Source organism: Enhydra lutris, unplaced genomic scaffold (genome assembly GCF_002288905.1).
Source record: "Enhydra lutris kenyoni isolate GAN:26980312 unplaced genomic scaffold, ASM228890v2 scaffoldscaffold45, whole genome shotgun sequence".
Lineage (NCBI taxonomy): Eukaryota > Metazoa > Chordata > Mammalia > Carnivora > Mustelidae > Enhydra > Enhydra lutris.
This window is the reverse complement of record NW_019154129.1, coordinates 14467236-14482220: the sequence shown is the minus strand read 5'-3', so window position 1 is coordinate 14482220 and position 14985 is coordinate 14467236. Positions and strand designations below refer to the sequence as shown.

Below are 14985 nucleotides of genomic sequence, written 5' to 3'. Positions count from 1 at the left end.
GAAAACTTGACTACGTGTCCGATATTAAGGGTTAATGGAGCAGTCCACGTTCAGAGAAACCTGTGGCCTGGCTCACGGGGAGACCGAAGTCTGTGTTAGGGTTGAGCACGTGAGGAAGGTGGCAGTTCGGAGCCACGAGGAAAGGGGAAATGACAAAGCACACTTGTGCAGTGCACACGCACCCGCGTCCGGGGGTGCCCTGCTGTGCGTGAGACGGGAGCAGCGGAGGTGGTCACAGATCACGAGGAACAGCAGGAACTTGGTGGCAGGCAGGGTGTTTGACAAGAACGTAGTGAGCTGTTGGGGACCAGTACGTATTGAAGTCACTGGGGACCTGACATTCAGGACAGTTACAGTGGTCCGGGTCCCACCCGTCGGGCGGCCCAACCTGCCCCGCCCTGGGGGAGGGAGCTGGGAGGCCCCCCTGGAAGGGCTGTCCGCCGTGCATGGGCCCAGGGCCGGGTCTCCCGTTGCAGGAAGCCATCAGGCATTTCCGCAGGCCGTGACCCCGATAATGGACGTGTTGGAGCAGGTTGGAAGCCCCACAGGAGGAAATTGCTGGAATGAGCTCCGCTCTGCACCCTGCCGACAGTGGATGGGGAGAGTATGTTTCTCGAGGTAGAGAGACACTCCTGTTTAGGCTCCTGGAAATAACGGGTCCCAAACGTGTGTACGGGAGATCATGCGTGTGTGCTGTGCGTGCACACACACAGACATGCACGCACACACGCATGCACGTCTGGAAGGAGATCACCCCATTTTAACCGACTCTGGATGGTACAGTTACGGTTTTTCAAAAACATTCTCCCTCGTACTTCAGACTCTGGCCTGGGGTTCCCACAGAGGCACAGGCTGCCCATCGTCTGGTTCTTTTAAGTAACAGGAGCTGAGATTCCCCAAATGAAAGCCTACCCTCGTCAGTCAGTTAAGAACCGTTGCTGCTTCTTGGGATGCTGGTTGTGTCCGCGTGAGTGAGAACCACGTGCCGTGCTCGGTGCACAGCTGCGCTCTCCGCGTGGGCCTTCCTGGCCATGGGGTGGCCGTACTTCCCTTGGCGGCATTGGGGAGGCACCCGATGGGGCTCCCCCACGCCCCGCCCCCTCCAGGTCTCCACCCCACAAAACCGAGGTGCCAGCAGCTCACCCTGAGTGCCGGCATCTGCGCGGGGACCCCACTCCCACCCCTGAGGCCCTGGGCCGGCCCATTCCTCCCCTCCGCATCCACACCTGGCTTCCACTGTGAAGCCAGGAGCCCTCCCGGGATCTCTCCAGAGTCGTCTTTTTGTTGTTGTTGCTTTTTTGCTTTCACTTGGTTCGATGATAATTTTGCTCAGACACTTACTGGGTAAGGGAAGGATTCCAAAGACCCAGCCCCATTGCTGGTCCTACCGGTAGCGGCGGCTTCCAGGGCCGAGCAGGAACTGACTACAGATGAGGAGCCGAGTGGCTGTGACCTCACGCAGGCATTCAGTGTCCAGGAGACTGATGTTACTGTGTCGGGAAAGGACCGGCAACCTGCTGTGTGGGGCTTGCTGGGGGGAGGAAAATGCGGGGTCCCTCCTTCAAAAAGTATCAAGGCTTTCAAGAAGGCGACAGTAGATCGTTAAAGGGAGCATAAGCCTTCCTATAATCGGGGCCCAGTGTGAATCTCTGGGCAGCTGGCTAGAAGGTTCTAGAGTTACTAACTCGGGAAACTCGTTTGGCCCCTGCTTCTGGACGGGGCGTGTCAGGGTTTGCCTGCAGAGGGTGGCAGGCGGTGGGATGCCAGGAGCCCATGACTGTGGGTCCCGGAAGCCCGTGACCCTTCCGTGATGCACTGCCGTCACCTGGCGTCCCACCTTCGTGACACCCGCTCTCTCCCCTCCCGTGCACAGAAGTTCATCGAGTTTGAAGACGCCCTTGAGCAGGAGAAGAAGGAGCTGCAGACCCAGGTGGAGCACTATGAGTTCCAGACGCGCCAGCTGGAGCTGAAGGCTAAGAACTACGCAGACCAGAGTAAGCAGGCGGTGGGAGCCGCATCGGACTGTCTGTGTCGTTCCCCGCCTGGTCCCGGCTCGGGAGGGGCTAGGGAGGGAGAGAGAGAGAAGCCAGCAGCCGTGTTTTCACCGGGATTCCCTCAACCATGCATTTATGCCTGTGCCCCGCCAGGTGTGTCTGTAGCCGGCCTCTGATCCCGGGTGGAAATAAATAAATGAGGCCCCTTTGATGACAGAGCATTTTCGCTGAGAGTCAAGGCCGGGGCTGGACTGCGCCAGGCCCTCCGTGGAGACCCCTGTTGTGGCGTGGCTCCTGTCTGTCCGCCACTGGGGGGGATGCTGCTCCTGGGCAGTCAGCTCGCCGCCCACCGTGGTGGCCCTTCGGGGCAGGGGTGCGTGGCTGGCGGGGCCTGCGGGAGCACCCTGTCCCTCGCAAAGAGAGGCAAGGAAAGTGATTTGGGTGATGATTCTAAGAACTATTATTTCCGTTTTCACGAGTCTTGTTTAAATTTTGTGGCCAAAGTTTCCATGAACTCTCAGTGGAAGTTTCCATGACAGGATCTAATGTGCTGCTTTCCCTGGTGACCCCGGACAGCAGGTCCCTTCATCTCTCAACCTGGGGGAAGATGATCTGATGTGCCGGGTCTGTCCCTCTCCCAGACCAAGACTCGAGGGCCCGTGGCTAAGGCTAGCGCCCCATGGCTGGGTCAGAGACTCCCAGACAGCCACGGGCCCAGCAGCCCCTGTACGCCTGTGGTGTTTGCAAAATGAAAGCAAACCAAACGGCCCGTTGTAGGCATACGGAGGGAAACGCTTTCCGTTATCACACAGAGCCCTAGAGTACTGTGCAGATACGAAACCTTTCTGGCTCTTCTTAGAAGGAAAACAATAGAAACTCCAAATTATCGGCTGAAGTTCTTTATTCAGTGGCAGCAGGACCGAGAGCCGGAGGAGGGGAGAGCAAATGCGTGGCTCCTTCGGCCAGGTGGCGGCCTGCACACCTGCCTAGCAGAGAAGGCCAGGAGGAAGGGCCTGCTGCACACACGGGCTGCCCCTCCCAAGGCAGGAGCAGAGGCTGGGGGTCAGGTGGTCCAGCCCTGGGGTACAGGCAATGCCCTGCAGCCCTGCAGTCTGCACCGGCCATCAGCACGCTCCACGAGCCTCCTGAGCCTCAGACCCCCACGTCCTGTGACGCCCTCGCTGCTCCCGGGAGTGTGGCCCCAGAGAGCTGCACAGAGACGCCAACTCGGAGGCCCCTGCTGTGGGGTGGGGGAGCGCGGCCCCTGCGGACACCACAGAACAGGAGAGCATATGGACTAAAGCCAGATGTGGACCGGTGTCACCTGTTAGATCTCAGGAGGGAGGGTGGGTGGGAGGCGGGTGAGCCCGGCGGACCACACCTGTGAGTCCCCTGACGGTCACAGGTCCCGCCTCACTCTGTGCGTCAGTCTTCTCCACTTGCTGGGGCCATGGGGACACAGTGGAAGTTCGAACAAGGGCCCAAGGACGGAAGGTGTCCGAGGCTGGCACGCTCACCCGGTGATGGGAGGCAGGGGACAGGAGGTCCAACAGGCCCGCTGACCGGTCAGGTGACCCACCCGTTGAGAGTGGAGCACATGCAGGGCCCGCGGGGGCTCCCAGGCACCACCCCTGCTGGCCAGGATGCCACGGCCATGGCTTGGTCTGCAGCCCTTGGCACGTGTCGGGGACGCTTGCTTGTTCCGTGTCACGTGGCAGATGGTCCTGGGCTCTCCCACGCCACAGAGGCCACGACCACAGGAACTGCCCCTTTCTACGACCCCTTACGTCTTGTCTCCGCCGGACCACAGCGAGCTCCCTGCATCTTGGGAGCTGTCGCCACACGGGCCCAGGTAGCAGCCCCGGGTGGGCTGAGTCATCCTAGTTCCCTCGGCAGAACTGAACACCCTCCGGTAACACAGCACGCAACCACGTGCCAGCCGGACCCCCAGGATCCGTCTTCTCGTGGCCCCGGGGTCTCTGCTGGCCATCCCCATCTGGGCTGGTGGGCCACTGCGGTCTGCACCAGGCTTCAGTCTGTCCTGGCACAGACGGCCCGAGGGCAGGTGCGGAGGAGTGGGGAGGTGGGTCGTGGCGTTGACGGGCAGTGGCTGTGTCTTACAGTTTCCCGGTTGGAGGAGCGCGAGTCCGAGATGAAGAAGGAGTACAACGCTCTGCACCAGCGACACACGGAGGTAAGTGCCTGGCCTTGATCTGCGCGCAAGGACGTGGCTCAGCCCCGCAGCTGGCCTGGCTGGCCTTCCTGGCCATTTTTTTTCTGGCTTCTGCTGCCCAGCCAAGGAGCTCTGCACTGCTCAGACTCCACAAACGTGTCTCTGCTGCTGCCAGGGCGCCGCGGGCTGGAGGGCAGACGCCTGGGTCAGCAGGCCTGACTCACACGGCACATGTGTCCGGTCACAGATGATCCAGACCTACGTGGAACATATCGAGAGATCCAAGATGCAGCAAGTGGGGGGAAACAGCCAAACCGAGGGCAGCCTGCCGGGGAGGAGGTAAGGCGGGAAGCGGGCGGCAGCGGCCTCTGGTGGCCCGTCATCCCCGGGGGGCTCTGGGCTGGAGGGGGGCTTTGGGGAGCTGCGTCCGCCTGTCCAGGAGAGGGGTCGGATCGGAGTGTGTGCCGGAGCGGGAACGTGTGTGCACCTGTGCCGGGCAGGGCCCTCTGCTGGCCGCGAGCAGCCACGAAGGCCTGGGGAAAATGGGTGGTCCCCCCCCCCCGTCATCTCAGATCCCTTGTTTGTGGGTTCACCCGCTCGCTCAAGTTTGTGGCCTCGACATCAGCCCTCCTGGGGCTTCTGTGGTCACGTGCGGGCAGGTGCAGAGACACCCGCGCGTGGCAGCGGGAGGGGCGGTGCCAGGTGCGCAGGACGCGGGCGCGCCAGGGCCATCGGGTGAGGTCGGAAGCCCAGCTCCAGCCCCCGTCCTTGGGGCCACGTCGGGCAACTCACCACACGCTTGCGCACCTCGCTTTCTCCTTTGCAGAATGCAGCAGGTGTCACCCAGCCGCAGGATTCGGGAATCAAGGTTCTGATTTCTGTGAGACGTGGGTCTCTGTGCGGGAGCTACGGCTCCTTACCCACCGATCCCGGGCTGTCCTGCCTCTAGGCCTTGACTGGCTGGAGTCACGAGAACTGGGGAGGAGGCGGGGCCGCCAGGCAACCCTCTGTACAGCCATTCTGGCTGCGGGCTAGAGCGACACCCCCAGACGCTGGGCCCTCGCTGGTCTGCTCCAGGAGCTCCGCGGCTCTTACCTGCAGGGAGGGGGGCTGAGCTGCACCTTCTGAGCCTTCGGTCAGGGAAGGACTGGACCACGGTGTGCAAGGGGCAGACTGTCTACAGGCTTCTCCAGGGTGTTGCCAGCTTGTGGGACACCAAGGTCATCGACCTGGGCCTGGGCCTGGGGAGAGGGTACCGATGTCTCAAATCCCAGTAGGTAGGAGGAGGAGCCGGAGGCCCCACAAGCGAAGCAAAGCTCTTGGTCCCTTTGTAGCCATAGCCCCTCGTTCCTACAGACCAATGCCTGAGCGCTGTCACGCCCCGTCCCCGCAGAAGCCGTCTCCGGCCTGTCCATCGGCTGGTGTGCTGCGAAAACACAGGCTCAGGCCCTTAAATTGCGTGTCGCCAGCCACTGTCTGGGCCCAGGGGCAAAGCCCTTGCCTCTGTGTGCTCGAGGTGCCCGACTTGAAAACAGAAACACGGAGTGTGGTGCGAACGCCGGGCGGGACCTGGGAAGGTGGGGGGATGGCGGCACGCTTCCCGACAGTCCCAGGATTTTAGCGGACCCGTCCCTGCTGCACGTTCACGCCCTGGGCTGCTGGTGGTGACCCTGCATCTGCTTGGGGGGGTATGGACTGGGCAGTTTGGAGGACAGAACTCTGTGGTGTCACTCCTGAGTCGTGACCGCCTGAAGCGAGGGGAGTAACAGCCTCCCGGCTCCTGGCTCCGGAGTTTCTCTTGAGAGCACTGCGACCTGCTCGCCCCCTGCACTCGGAACTCGCCGGGAGGATTTCTGAGTGACTGCACGTGAATGCTGACCTGGGGAGACGGGGGCCTGCATTCTGGGGGGGTTGGGCAGGGCCCTCTGCGCTGGGGCTGCGGTGGCTGGGCAGTTACACATCCTTGATGAACGCTGGGCTTGCGGCCAGTTCCTGAGAGCGGCAGCATTTGGAACCTTTAGGCTGATTTCCTGCCACAGGCTCCCTTTAAGGCTGGAGCACCTCGAAGGTCATGAAGGAGAGCGCCCAGCGAGAAGGGCCTGGTTCTCCCAGAAGCCAGGGAGGTGGGCTGTCTGAACTCAGGACTTGTCTTAGGACCCTATGGCTAGCACCCTGGGGGCCTGGGGATGCCACAGAAACTGGTGTCCCCACAGCCCCAGGATGACATGGGCTCAGCCCAAACCAGAAGTTGCTTAGGCGCCAAAACTGGGCCCTGAGCTTCCCGGCCATTACTGGGGCTGTCCCTGGGGCCATGTCAGGCCTTGTTTCCTCCTGCCATGGAAGAGGGTCCATGAGTGCAACGGGGTCACTCTCTGTGGATGTCTCCCCGTGCACCGGAGACAGGACCTGGTCTGGGAGCCTGTGGTCCCCTGTGTCTTGGCCCTGAGGCAGTCTGGAGCAGACCCGGCCCCAGGCCCCTCAGTGCTCCCTGTGCTTGGAGTTAGGCTCCGGCCGGTTGTGGCTGTCACCCTTCTGCTGTCGGGACTCTCGCTCAAGAGGGGCTGGCTCAGGTCCCATCTGGGATCCGCTCAGAGGCTACGCAGCAGCTCTTGGAGCCGTGTGTGCTCTCCTCCCTCAGGGCACAGGTCTGTTCTACCTGCTGCCTGGACGTGCCCACTGGTCACTCCTGGGCGGGGTGGGCCTTCACCGCCTCCGGGGACGGCTGTCCTGGCGGGGCTTTTCTCCACACCCAGCCGAGGCCCACGAGAGCCCCTTCATTTGTAAAACGGACACAACGGATGCCTAGGAGAGGGAGGGGCTCTGGTCCAGATTCCCACGGAGGGCGCCCAAAGGCTGGGCGATCGGCGTGCTGTCCAGGCTCGCCGCACTCTGGTAATAGGCCTTCCCGGGCCAGAGCACCAACACGTGCGAGAGATTCCTGCCGCAGGAAGAAGGCACCTGGTCTGTCAGCTGACACCCTCTGAGGACATGGCCCGCCTCCACCGTGTCCCCTTGGCCATGAAGAGGAGCGTGGCTCTGTGGGGTGGCGGCCGGAGCAGCACTTGCCTGGGGCTGAGGGGTGGTGCTGTGGGTTCAGGCTGCCCCGTCGCCTTGCTGGCCCGCCCCCCGTGTGTGCCTCGCTCACTGGCCCACGGAGCCGGCCACCCGCTGGGACTCAGGCTCACGCCACCCCTGCAGCTGCTTCCCCGTGGCCCAGACGTTCTGGGGGCGCTCTGTGCGTGTCTGGCCGCCCCCCCGACGCTCGCCTGGGGAAGGCGGGCGGAAGTGGAGGAAGCAGGAGCCTTCTCCCGCCGTGCTGAGTGCTGGCCTCTGTCGCCGGCGCTGCTGCTTCTGTGGGTTACAGGAAGGCCGCCCCGCGTGCGGGCCTGCTTCCTTGGGTGTCCCCTGCCTTGCCACAGCTCTTTGGGGAGAAAAAAGTACGTGTGCCCCAGCTCCCTGGTTCAGTGTCCCCGGCTTCCGCCAGGGGCCTCATCCTTAGTGCCAGGATCCGCTGTCACCGCCAATCCCAGACGGGTTTTCCTTCACTCCTGGCCTGGTGTTCTCAATGCGTGTGTCTTTAGAAACCCTGGTTAGCGTGCGTGGGCCCACGAATGTGAGCGTGTGTGTGCCTGAGCACACATGTGTGCCGGGGCTCTCCGGAGACGACACTCGCCCACCGCCCTGTACTGAGTGTGTGTGCCAAGCCGTGGGCCGGCGGCTCAGTGGAGAGGTCACGTGTCTGAGTGTCCTGTGTCTGTCGTGTGCACATCTGCGTGTCTCCACGTGTGTCTGCGCGGAGCGGAACCCACTGCCGTGCACTCACCCTCCATGTGAGCGCGTGTGACCTGTGTCCCCTGACCTGTGCCTTCTAATGCTGTCTTCTCGTCTCGCCCGCTGTGCTGTTGCCGCTGTGTGCTGCCCTTGTGTCTGTCGCTGCCCTCCAGTCCTCGCCAGTCGTGGAGGAAAAGGTAAAGCCTGGCCAGCGTTCATGCTGCTGTGCGGGGCGCTCGGGGTGCCCTGGGGCTTGGGAGAGTCGGTCCTGCTGGTGGTTCTTACTTGTAGGCCCAGGGCTGGTCCTTGAACTGCTCGACAGTTTCTCTGCCTCAATATTACGGATCAAAGACACTCGATGTGGCTCTTAGAGGCCAGGCCGTGGAGACGGGCGAGACCCAGGTTCCCAAGACAGCCCCAGACTAGGTAGTGGCGCAGGGACCCCAGCCCGGCGAACATCCGTGGTCACAGGTCGGACCTCGGGCCCGAAGCCCTGGGCTGGCGCTGCAGGGAGGCGGCGGGCAGGGGTGGAGACCCGCACTCTGGCTTCGGACAGACCTGGGCCCGGAGCCGGCTGCGTGGCCGTGGTCCTTGCAGGCACCTTGACCTCTGTGGGCAGCGCAGTTCCCCCGGGCTGTAGCTTCTGGACAAGCATCGGCATCTCCCAAAGGAGCAGCAGCAGGAGTGCGATAAGAGACGCTGTGGCCGAGCTCTGGACAGGTGTAGGCCTCCAACGGCAGTGCCTGCACGTGCTCCCAGGGCTTGTGGCGCAGGATATGCATGGCTCTGTGAGGAACAGAGAGAGAAGATGAGACTCGATTCCTGGGGACGACAGCTGTTGCTTGGGGCCAAGGGCCCTGCTCTACATTTCTCCCACGGTGGGGCTGGGCCCCAGGAGAGGGGCTCCCGCACCGACAGTGGGAGCCCAATGAGGAAGAGTGGGCAAAGGACAGGCCTGGGGACCTCGGGGGAGAGACGCTGGGGTTGTGGAGGCTGGGCCCCTCCTCCAGGGACATGCTGACCACACGGCGGCTGGCGCCTTCCCAGACACCGGGGAGCGTGCAGGCTGGCGGCGGCCAGCAGCCTGAGTGGGCAGAGCCTCGGGCCTGCTGAGCTACGGATGCACCTGCAGACTCAGCTGAGACGTGCATGAGAGAGGACGTGTCCTCTGTTGCGGGACAAAGGCTGCATGTGAGGGGCCTATGATCGTCCACAGGAAACCAGCCTCCTGGTGGCCCGGGCCCCGACATGTGGAGGTGCCAGCGGCTCCAGTCTCTCGGGAGCACGCAGCTGCTGCTGTGGCTCCGTGCCTGCCGCACGCCAGCCCCCGAGACCGCGCAGCCCAGGCCCAGCTCCGTGGGAGGCAGCGTCTTGCCGAACAGGACACACCGGCCAGCCTTGGATGGGACGAGGCAGGACTCCAACCCAGACTCTGTGTTTTCTCCCTGCTTCAGCTCAGCCCCAGCCGGCCCCCAGAACCACACGGGGGCCCCAGCCAGAGGGCCCCCACTTCCCAGGGCTGTGCTTCAGGAAGCCGCCTGCCGGGCCATGGGCAGTTTTCGTGGGCGTGACCGCTCCCCTTCTCCGGTGCCTCAGGGACGCCGCCCACCTTCTCTCTGCAGACTGGTCCAGCCTCTGGGCCTGGCTGCCTGAGATTCCCAAGGAAGCGTCCACCGGTCCCCACACCGCAGTTGTGGGGGTCGAGCTCTGTGTGCGGGTCTCTGATGCTTGACCGTGACGGCTCTTAGCGGCACGGGCTGTGAGGTAGTTGGCCGGCTCTGGGGTGCGCCGCGTCCTTGTGGGGCAGCACAGGGAGCTGGCCTGGCTGCACACCTGCTGGCGCCCACGCTGAAGGGAGCGTCTCCTGGGGGACCAAGCCCAGCAGGCGACCTGCCACTCCCCGTCTCCTGGCGCGCCTTTGAAACACACCCCTCTGGGGTTCCTGGGGTCCCCGATGACCGGGAAGAAATGCATGGAGCAGGAGAAAGGGGGCCCCGTGGGCTGTAAAGGACACGACACCCACAGAAGGATGGGGCCCTCTTTCCTCTGTACGTCTGTGCTGATGATGTACACCGAGAGCTCACAAAGGAGCAGTGCAGGGTTCAGGTGGGGGCAGAGAGCAAAGAGCCGAGCGGAAGGGTTGGTTCCTCCTGCCCAGTGCCAGGAGGCAGAAGCTGGGCCGATGGCCACCCAGAGGCAGGTGTGGGCTACGCATGGGAAAGACCGTCACGGTGGACGTCGCCGCTCAGGAGCGCTCTGTGCCGGCCGCAATGCTGAGGGGGCTGTGCTGGTGCTGCCGTGGGAGTTTTTAGCCTGTAGGGTGGCTCTCTGTGGCAGCAAGCTAACTAAAGACAACGGCACTGAAGACAGTGCACCCAAGAGGAGGGGCCCCTTAGGCCCGCAGAGCAGCTGAGGGGCCCTGAAACACGGGCACAGCTTTGGTGACATGGGACCCATAGCTCCGGGTACAGTGGCCCCCGTGCAGGCCGGGCTACCCTGGAGCTCACGCCCCGCCCCGCACGCCTGGCCCTGATCCCGAGTGGTTCGGTCTGCGGGGCCGGTCCCCCCGTGTCCAGAGAGCCTCCAGTCCTCCATGTGGGAGCCCCATGTAACATCCGCTTTCTTCTTCTCTCCCTCACATTTCAGCAGGAAGGAGCGCCCCACCTCTCTGAATGTCTTCCCCCTGGCCGACGGCATGGTACGTGCACAGATGGGGGGCAAGCTCGTGCCTGCGGGGGACCACTGGCACCTGAGTGACCTCGGCCAGTTCAGCTCCAGCTACCAGGTTTTGTAGTCGTGCCGTGGAGTGAGGGTCCCTCCCTGTCACCCATGCTCATTCAGGAAGCGTCTTTGTGTACAACCCTTTGCAGCTCCCCTGCCCCCGCCCAGGGTAGTGGGGCTATGTGGAGGTGTACCAGCTCCGGGGGAGAGCACCGGCTTGGGAGGTCCAAGTCTTGGACGGGGCCTCTGCAGCCAGGGTGCACCCGTCTGCTCCGGCCGAGCGAGCCTCTGCTCTAGGGCACAAGCATGTCTACCCCCAGACCCCCCCAAGGCACCAGCCCTGAGGCCAGCCTGGGCTCCAGCCCAGAAGGTCTTGTAGGCTGGTGTCTGAAGTCTGCGCTTCTGCTGGGAGAGGGTAGGGTCAGCATCCCTGCTCTAGATGCTCCTCCCTGCCTGTCCGTGCTAATGACCGCTGGGTCTCTAAGTCCCAGGACGTGGCCGTCCCGGGTGTGTGTGGCTAACCAGGGAATGTGTCCCTCAGTGAGGCCCCCCTCAGAAAGCCAGGAGCAGGGACTCTGCCTGGCCTGCCGCCCGCTCAGGGCCCATGGTCACTTGCGGCGAGTGTTGGTCTGGGAGCTGAGCCCTGCCTTCGCCAGACAGGCCCTGGTCATGTCACCAGGTAAGGATAACACTCTTGGGGCTAGAGGAAGCGACCCCAGGCCTGGGGCACTTCCCATAGGGGCTGTGGGAGGTCACCTGCGGAAGGCAAAGCACCTGGGACTCCGGACCTGGGCCAGCCGGCGGATGTGGGGCTGGGCCTTCTCCTGAAGCTTCCTCCTGCTGCAGCTTGTGGCTGATCGTCCCTCTGTCCCTGGGTGTCCAGCCTGCCTGCCAGAGTCGGCTTCAAGCTGCCCACCATGGGAGATAGTGACCCCACTCACTTCAGCTTCGGTTCCAGACCTGGGCATGTCTCTGCGACCTCTGACCCAGGCGCTCACCGACCCCCGTTATAGGCTGTCCTGGCCGTGTGGGGTCCAGCCTGTGGCTGGGGCTCCGGTGCCCAGGGAAGCCGTGGGGGCTGCTGAGGCCGGGGCCCGGGAGCTGGGGCTCCTGCCCGCGGCCAGGCCGGCTTTCTTCCCGCGTCTCTCCTGCCGCGTCACCCGAAGCGCTCTTGCTTTTCAACCCGCTGTTTTCTGTTTCAGTTTGTGCGTGTGTTCGGTTTTTTTTTTTCAGTCACGTTTACGTTCTTTTATTTCATGTTTTAGATTTTAAGGTCTTTCTAATTTCTTCATTTTTTTTTGTTTTGTTTTGTTTTGTTTTTTGTTTTTATGTGCTGTGTTTTCAGTGTTTTAAGCAAACAGTTGTGGCACTCATGGTGAGGAATGGCCGCTAAGAGTTTGGGCCCTTTGCATTTGGAGGTCACTGCCACACCTTGGTGTTTAGGAGGTTGAGAGGTTTGCTGCTAGGTAAGTGGTGGCCAGGGGAGCGCCCTGTGGGTAGATGGCGGCCTGTAGGGTCAGGGAGAGCCAGGGACTGGGGGAGGCCAGGCTGCGCTGCACGGTTCCCCTCGGTGACTTCTGGGGTCAAGGAGGTCCACTGAGAACCCGCAGACCCGAGTTGGCCAGGCACAGGCCGGCGGGAACCACGTCCTTGCGGAAGGTGGTCTAGAAAGCGCGTGCTTCTGAGCAGCGTGGACTCGCATCGTTGGCCTCCCCTGGTCCTCGCCAGACTTTCCCAGGCCTCTGGTCTCCTGTGGCCATTTCTCCTCAAGTGCTGGCAGCAGAGGCGTCCCTTGCCTGTAGGACACCCGGGAGCCTCTGCCACATGGGGTGGACAGACACTGGGGCAGCTCCCTCACAGAGGCTCTCAGGAAAGCACTTTTCCTTCTCAAGTCAGCCTTAAGCTGTAGAATCCAGGTAGAAAATGCTTGTACCAGGGAGCTTCCAGGGAGAGAGGCACAGGCTGTCCTGCGGGGCACAGTGCCTTTGCACATCAGCGATCTGGGCCAGTGGTCCTCAGCTGTGGAGGTCGTCCGGTGGCCTGCAGGACAGTGAGCAGACACTCCCCACCTCCACACGTCCCCGTTCGTGACAGCCACAGGTGTTCCCCCGACACCGCCAAGCATCCCCTGGGGATATGGCGGGCCCGGTTGTGGAACAGTGAGAGTCCTGGCAGAGAAGTGTGAGGCGCGGTTAGACAAAGCCCGACTGGCTGTCCCAGGTCCTGGCCTGATGCTGACCACGCGGGTCAGGAAGTGGCAGGTGTCAGGGATTCCCAGCTATCTCTGCCTCCCGGGCCCCCATAGGCAGCCACGGGAGCCTGGTCAGCCCTTCCCAGTGAAGGTGAGGGTAGGTTGGTCCCAGCGTATGTCCAGCTTTACAGAAAGGGCTGGACACCCCCTGCCATCAGCTCCCCCCAGGCAAGACAGAGCTCCCAGAAGCACTGTTTCTGTGGAAACCACGTGACCCAGTGCTGTGGGCCCGTGGGGTGTGCACCGGGAGCAGCAGCCCCTCCTGAAGCCATGCCCCTTCTCTGCACCCCGAGAGGGCAGCAGGGTGTGCGGGGGCTGCTGCCCACTGAGGACCGAGTCGGGGTGAGTCGGGACATCAGTGTTAGTAGACGAGTGGGCCGGTTCACGGGTTCTGTCCACCGCTGCTCGAGGAAGGACTGTGGGAGAAGATGGCTTTGCTTCCTGTGCTGTCCTCACGAACACAGAATGTGCTCTCTCCAGGGAGGTTCTGATTTTTGTTCTTTTGTTTGTTTGTTTGTTTCTTTATTTTTTTTAAAGACTTTGATTTTTTTTTTTTTTTTTTTTTAAGTAATTTCCACACCCAGCACGGGGCTCGAGCTCACGACCCCGAGATCAAGAGTCGTGCGCTCCACCGTCGGAGCCAGCCAGGCGCCCCCGCAGGGAGCTACTTAAGGTCAACAGCTGATTGCGGGTTCTCATAATCTCGCCTCCCTTGGAGTGCTTGGAGGAGGACCCATTCCCTGGAAGTGGGACTCCAGCTTGACCGCATATACGTAGATGCACAGGGCAGGCCTTGAGGTCTACTTGAGCCTTGGGGGTTAAGAATTACACATTTCCTGGTGTCTATGCTCGGGAGGTTGGCGCCCCTTCCCAGACTGGGCCCAGCGCGGGGAGCAGGAGACGGCAGCAGCTGGCCACGGCCGGGACGGCCTGATCGGAAGGCGCGCTCGGTCTCCTCCCTGGTCCCCGTGCAGAGCCCTTGGCCCCGCCCCGGGCTGCCCCTCGTTTGTGACCACCCCCGGCTGCAAAGGGTTGCTTGCCGTGTCTGTGTAGCTTCATGTTCATCACATGCGGCATCGGCGGGCCGTCCCGGGGAGCGGGCAAGCTGAGGGCCCCAAGCCAAGCCCTTTCCGTAAGGAGACTGTGGCAGCCAAAGAGCCCGCGGCAGCGGCCGAGCGGGCCCAGGCAGTGGGCCGGAGAGGGCAGCGGGGCTCCTCCTGTGCCCTCCAGTCCCGGCTCAGGATGCTGTATTACCGTGGCTAGAGCAGCCTAGTGAGGAGGCCTCATGGAGATGGCCGAGGCCCCTGCTGACCCTGCACGGTGTGGGTCACCGGGAGCCTCGGGGGCGGCCGACCCACATGGCGAGCTTCTCCCTTCTTGTGTTTGGCCCTAGTGTCCACAGGATGATATGTCCGAGTCAGGCCAGTCTTCGGCGGCTGCCACACCCAGTACCACCGGCACCAAGTCCAACACTCCCACGTCCTCTGTGCCCTCGGCCGCGGTCACACCGCTCAACGAGAGCCTGCAGCCCCTGGGGGACTACGGCGCCGGCACGAAGGGCAGCAAGCGTGCGCGGGAGAAGCGCAACAGCCGCAACATGGAGGTCCAGGTCACGCAGGAGATGCGGAACGTCAGCATAGGTGCTGGGCCGGCGGCGGGCTTCTGGGGCTGCGGTGGGGAGCGCTCATCCACCTGCCCCTGCTGCCCCGCCCCATTGTCCCCGCCCCCTGCTGCTCTGCCCCCCACGGTCCCCCCCCCACCCCGGGTTTCCCTTCCAAATACGGATATTTGGATCTTCGTTTGGGCAGATATATCAGTCCCCTCAGGCCACAGTAACAAAACAGCACAGACCAGGTGGTTTAAGCCACAGACACTTGCTTTCGCACAGTCCTGGAGCCCAGGAGTGAGCGATCTAGGTGTCTGGGTGTCGGGGCTGGCTCCCCTCGATGCTCGCTCCTGGCTGTGCATAGGGCCTGCGTCCCCAGCCCTTCCTCTCATGAGGGCACAGATGTCAGATGGAGTCAGGGTCCGCCTGTGTGGCCTTATTTGACCCGCTACCTCCTTAAAGGCCCCAT

The 14985-nt window shown here is 62.8% G+C and overlaps 1 protein-coding gene across 9 annotated transcripts in view; it reads left to right on the top strand.

The window, feature by feature from the left end:
- LOC111156025 (mitogen-activated protein kinase 8 interacting protein 3) overlaps positions 1-14985 on the top strand; it is a 45347-nt gene that overhangs the window by 10944 nt on the left and 19418 nt on the right. For 5 of the 9 annotated variants that reach the window (XM_022516578.1, XM_022516574.1, XM_022516577.1 and 2 more), the window contains exons 2-6: positions 1874-1994; positions 4118-4188; positions 4415-4506; positions 10585-10723; positions 14304-14550. In XM_022516578.1, the coding sequence (XP_022372286.1) occupies positions 1874-1994; positions 4118-4188; positions 4415-4506; positions 10585-10723; positions 14304-14550 (670 nt within the window). Of the gene's footprint in view, positions 1-1873; positions 1995-4117; positions 4189-4414; positions 4507-10584; positions 10724-11964; positions 12126-14303; positions 14551-14985 lie in introns of those variants that run through there. The other 4 variants (XM_022516575.1, XM_022516576.1, XM_022516579.1 and 1 more) reach the window with 3 other exon arrangements.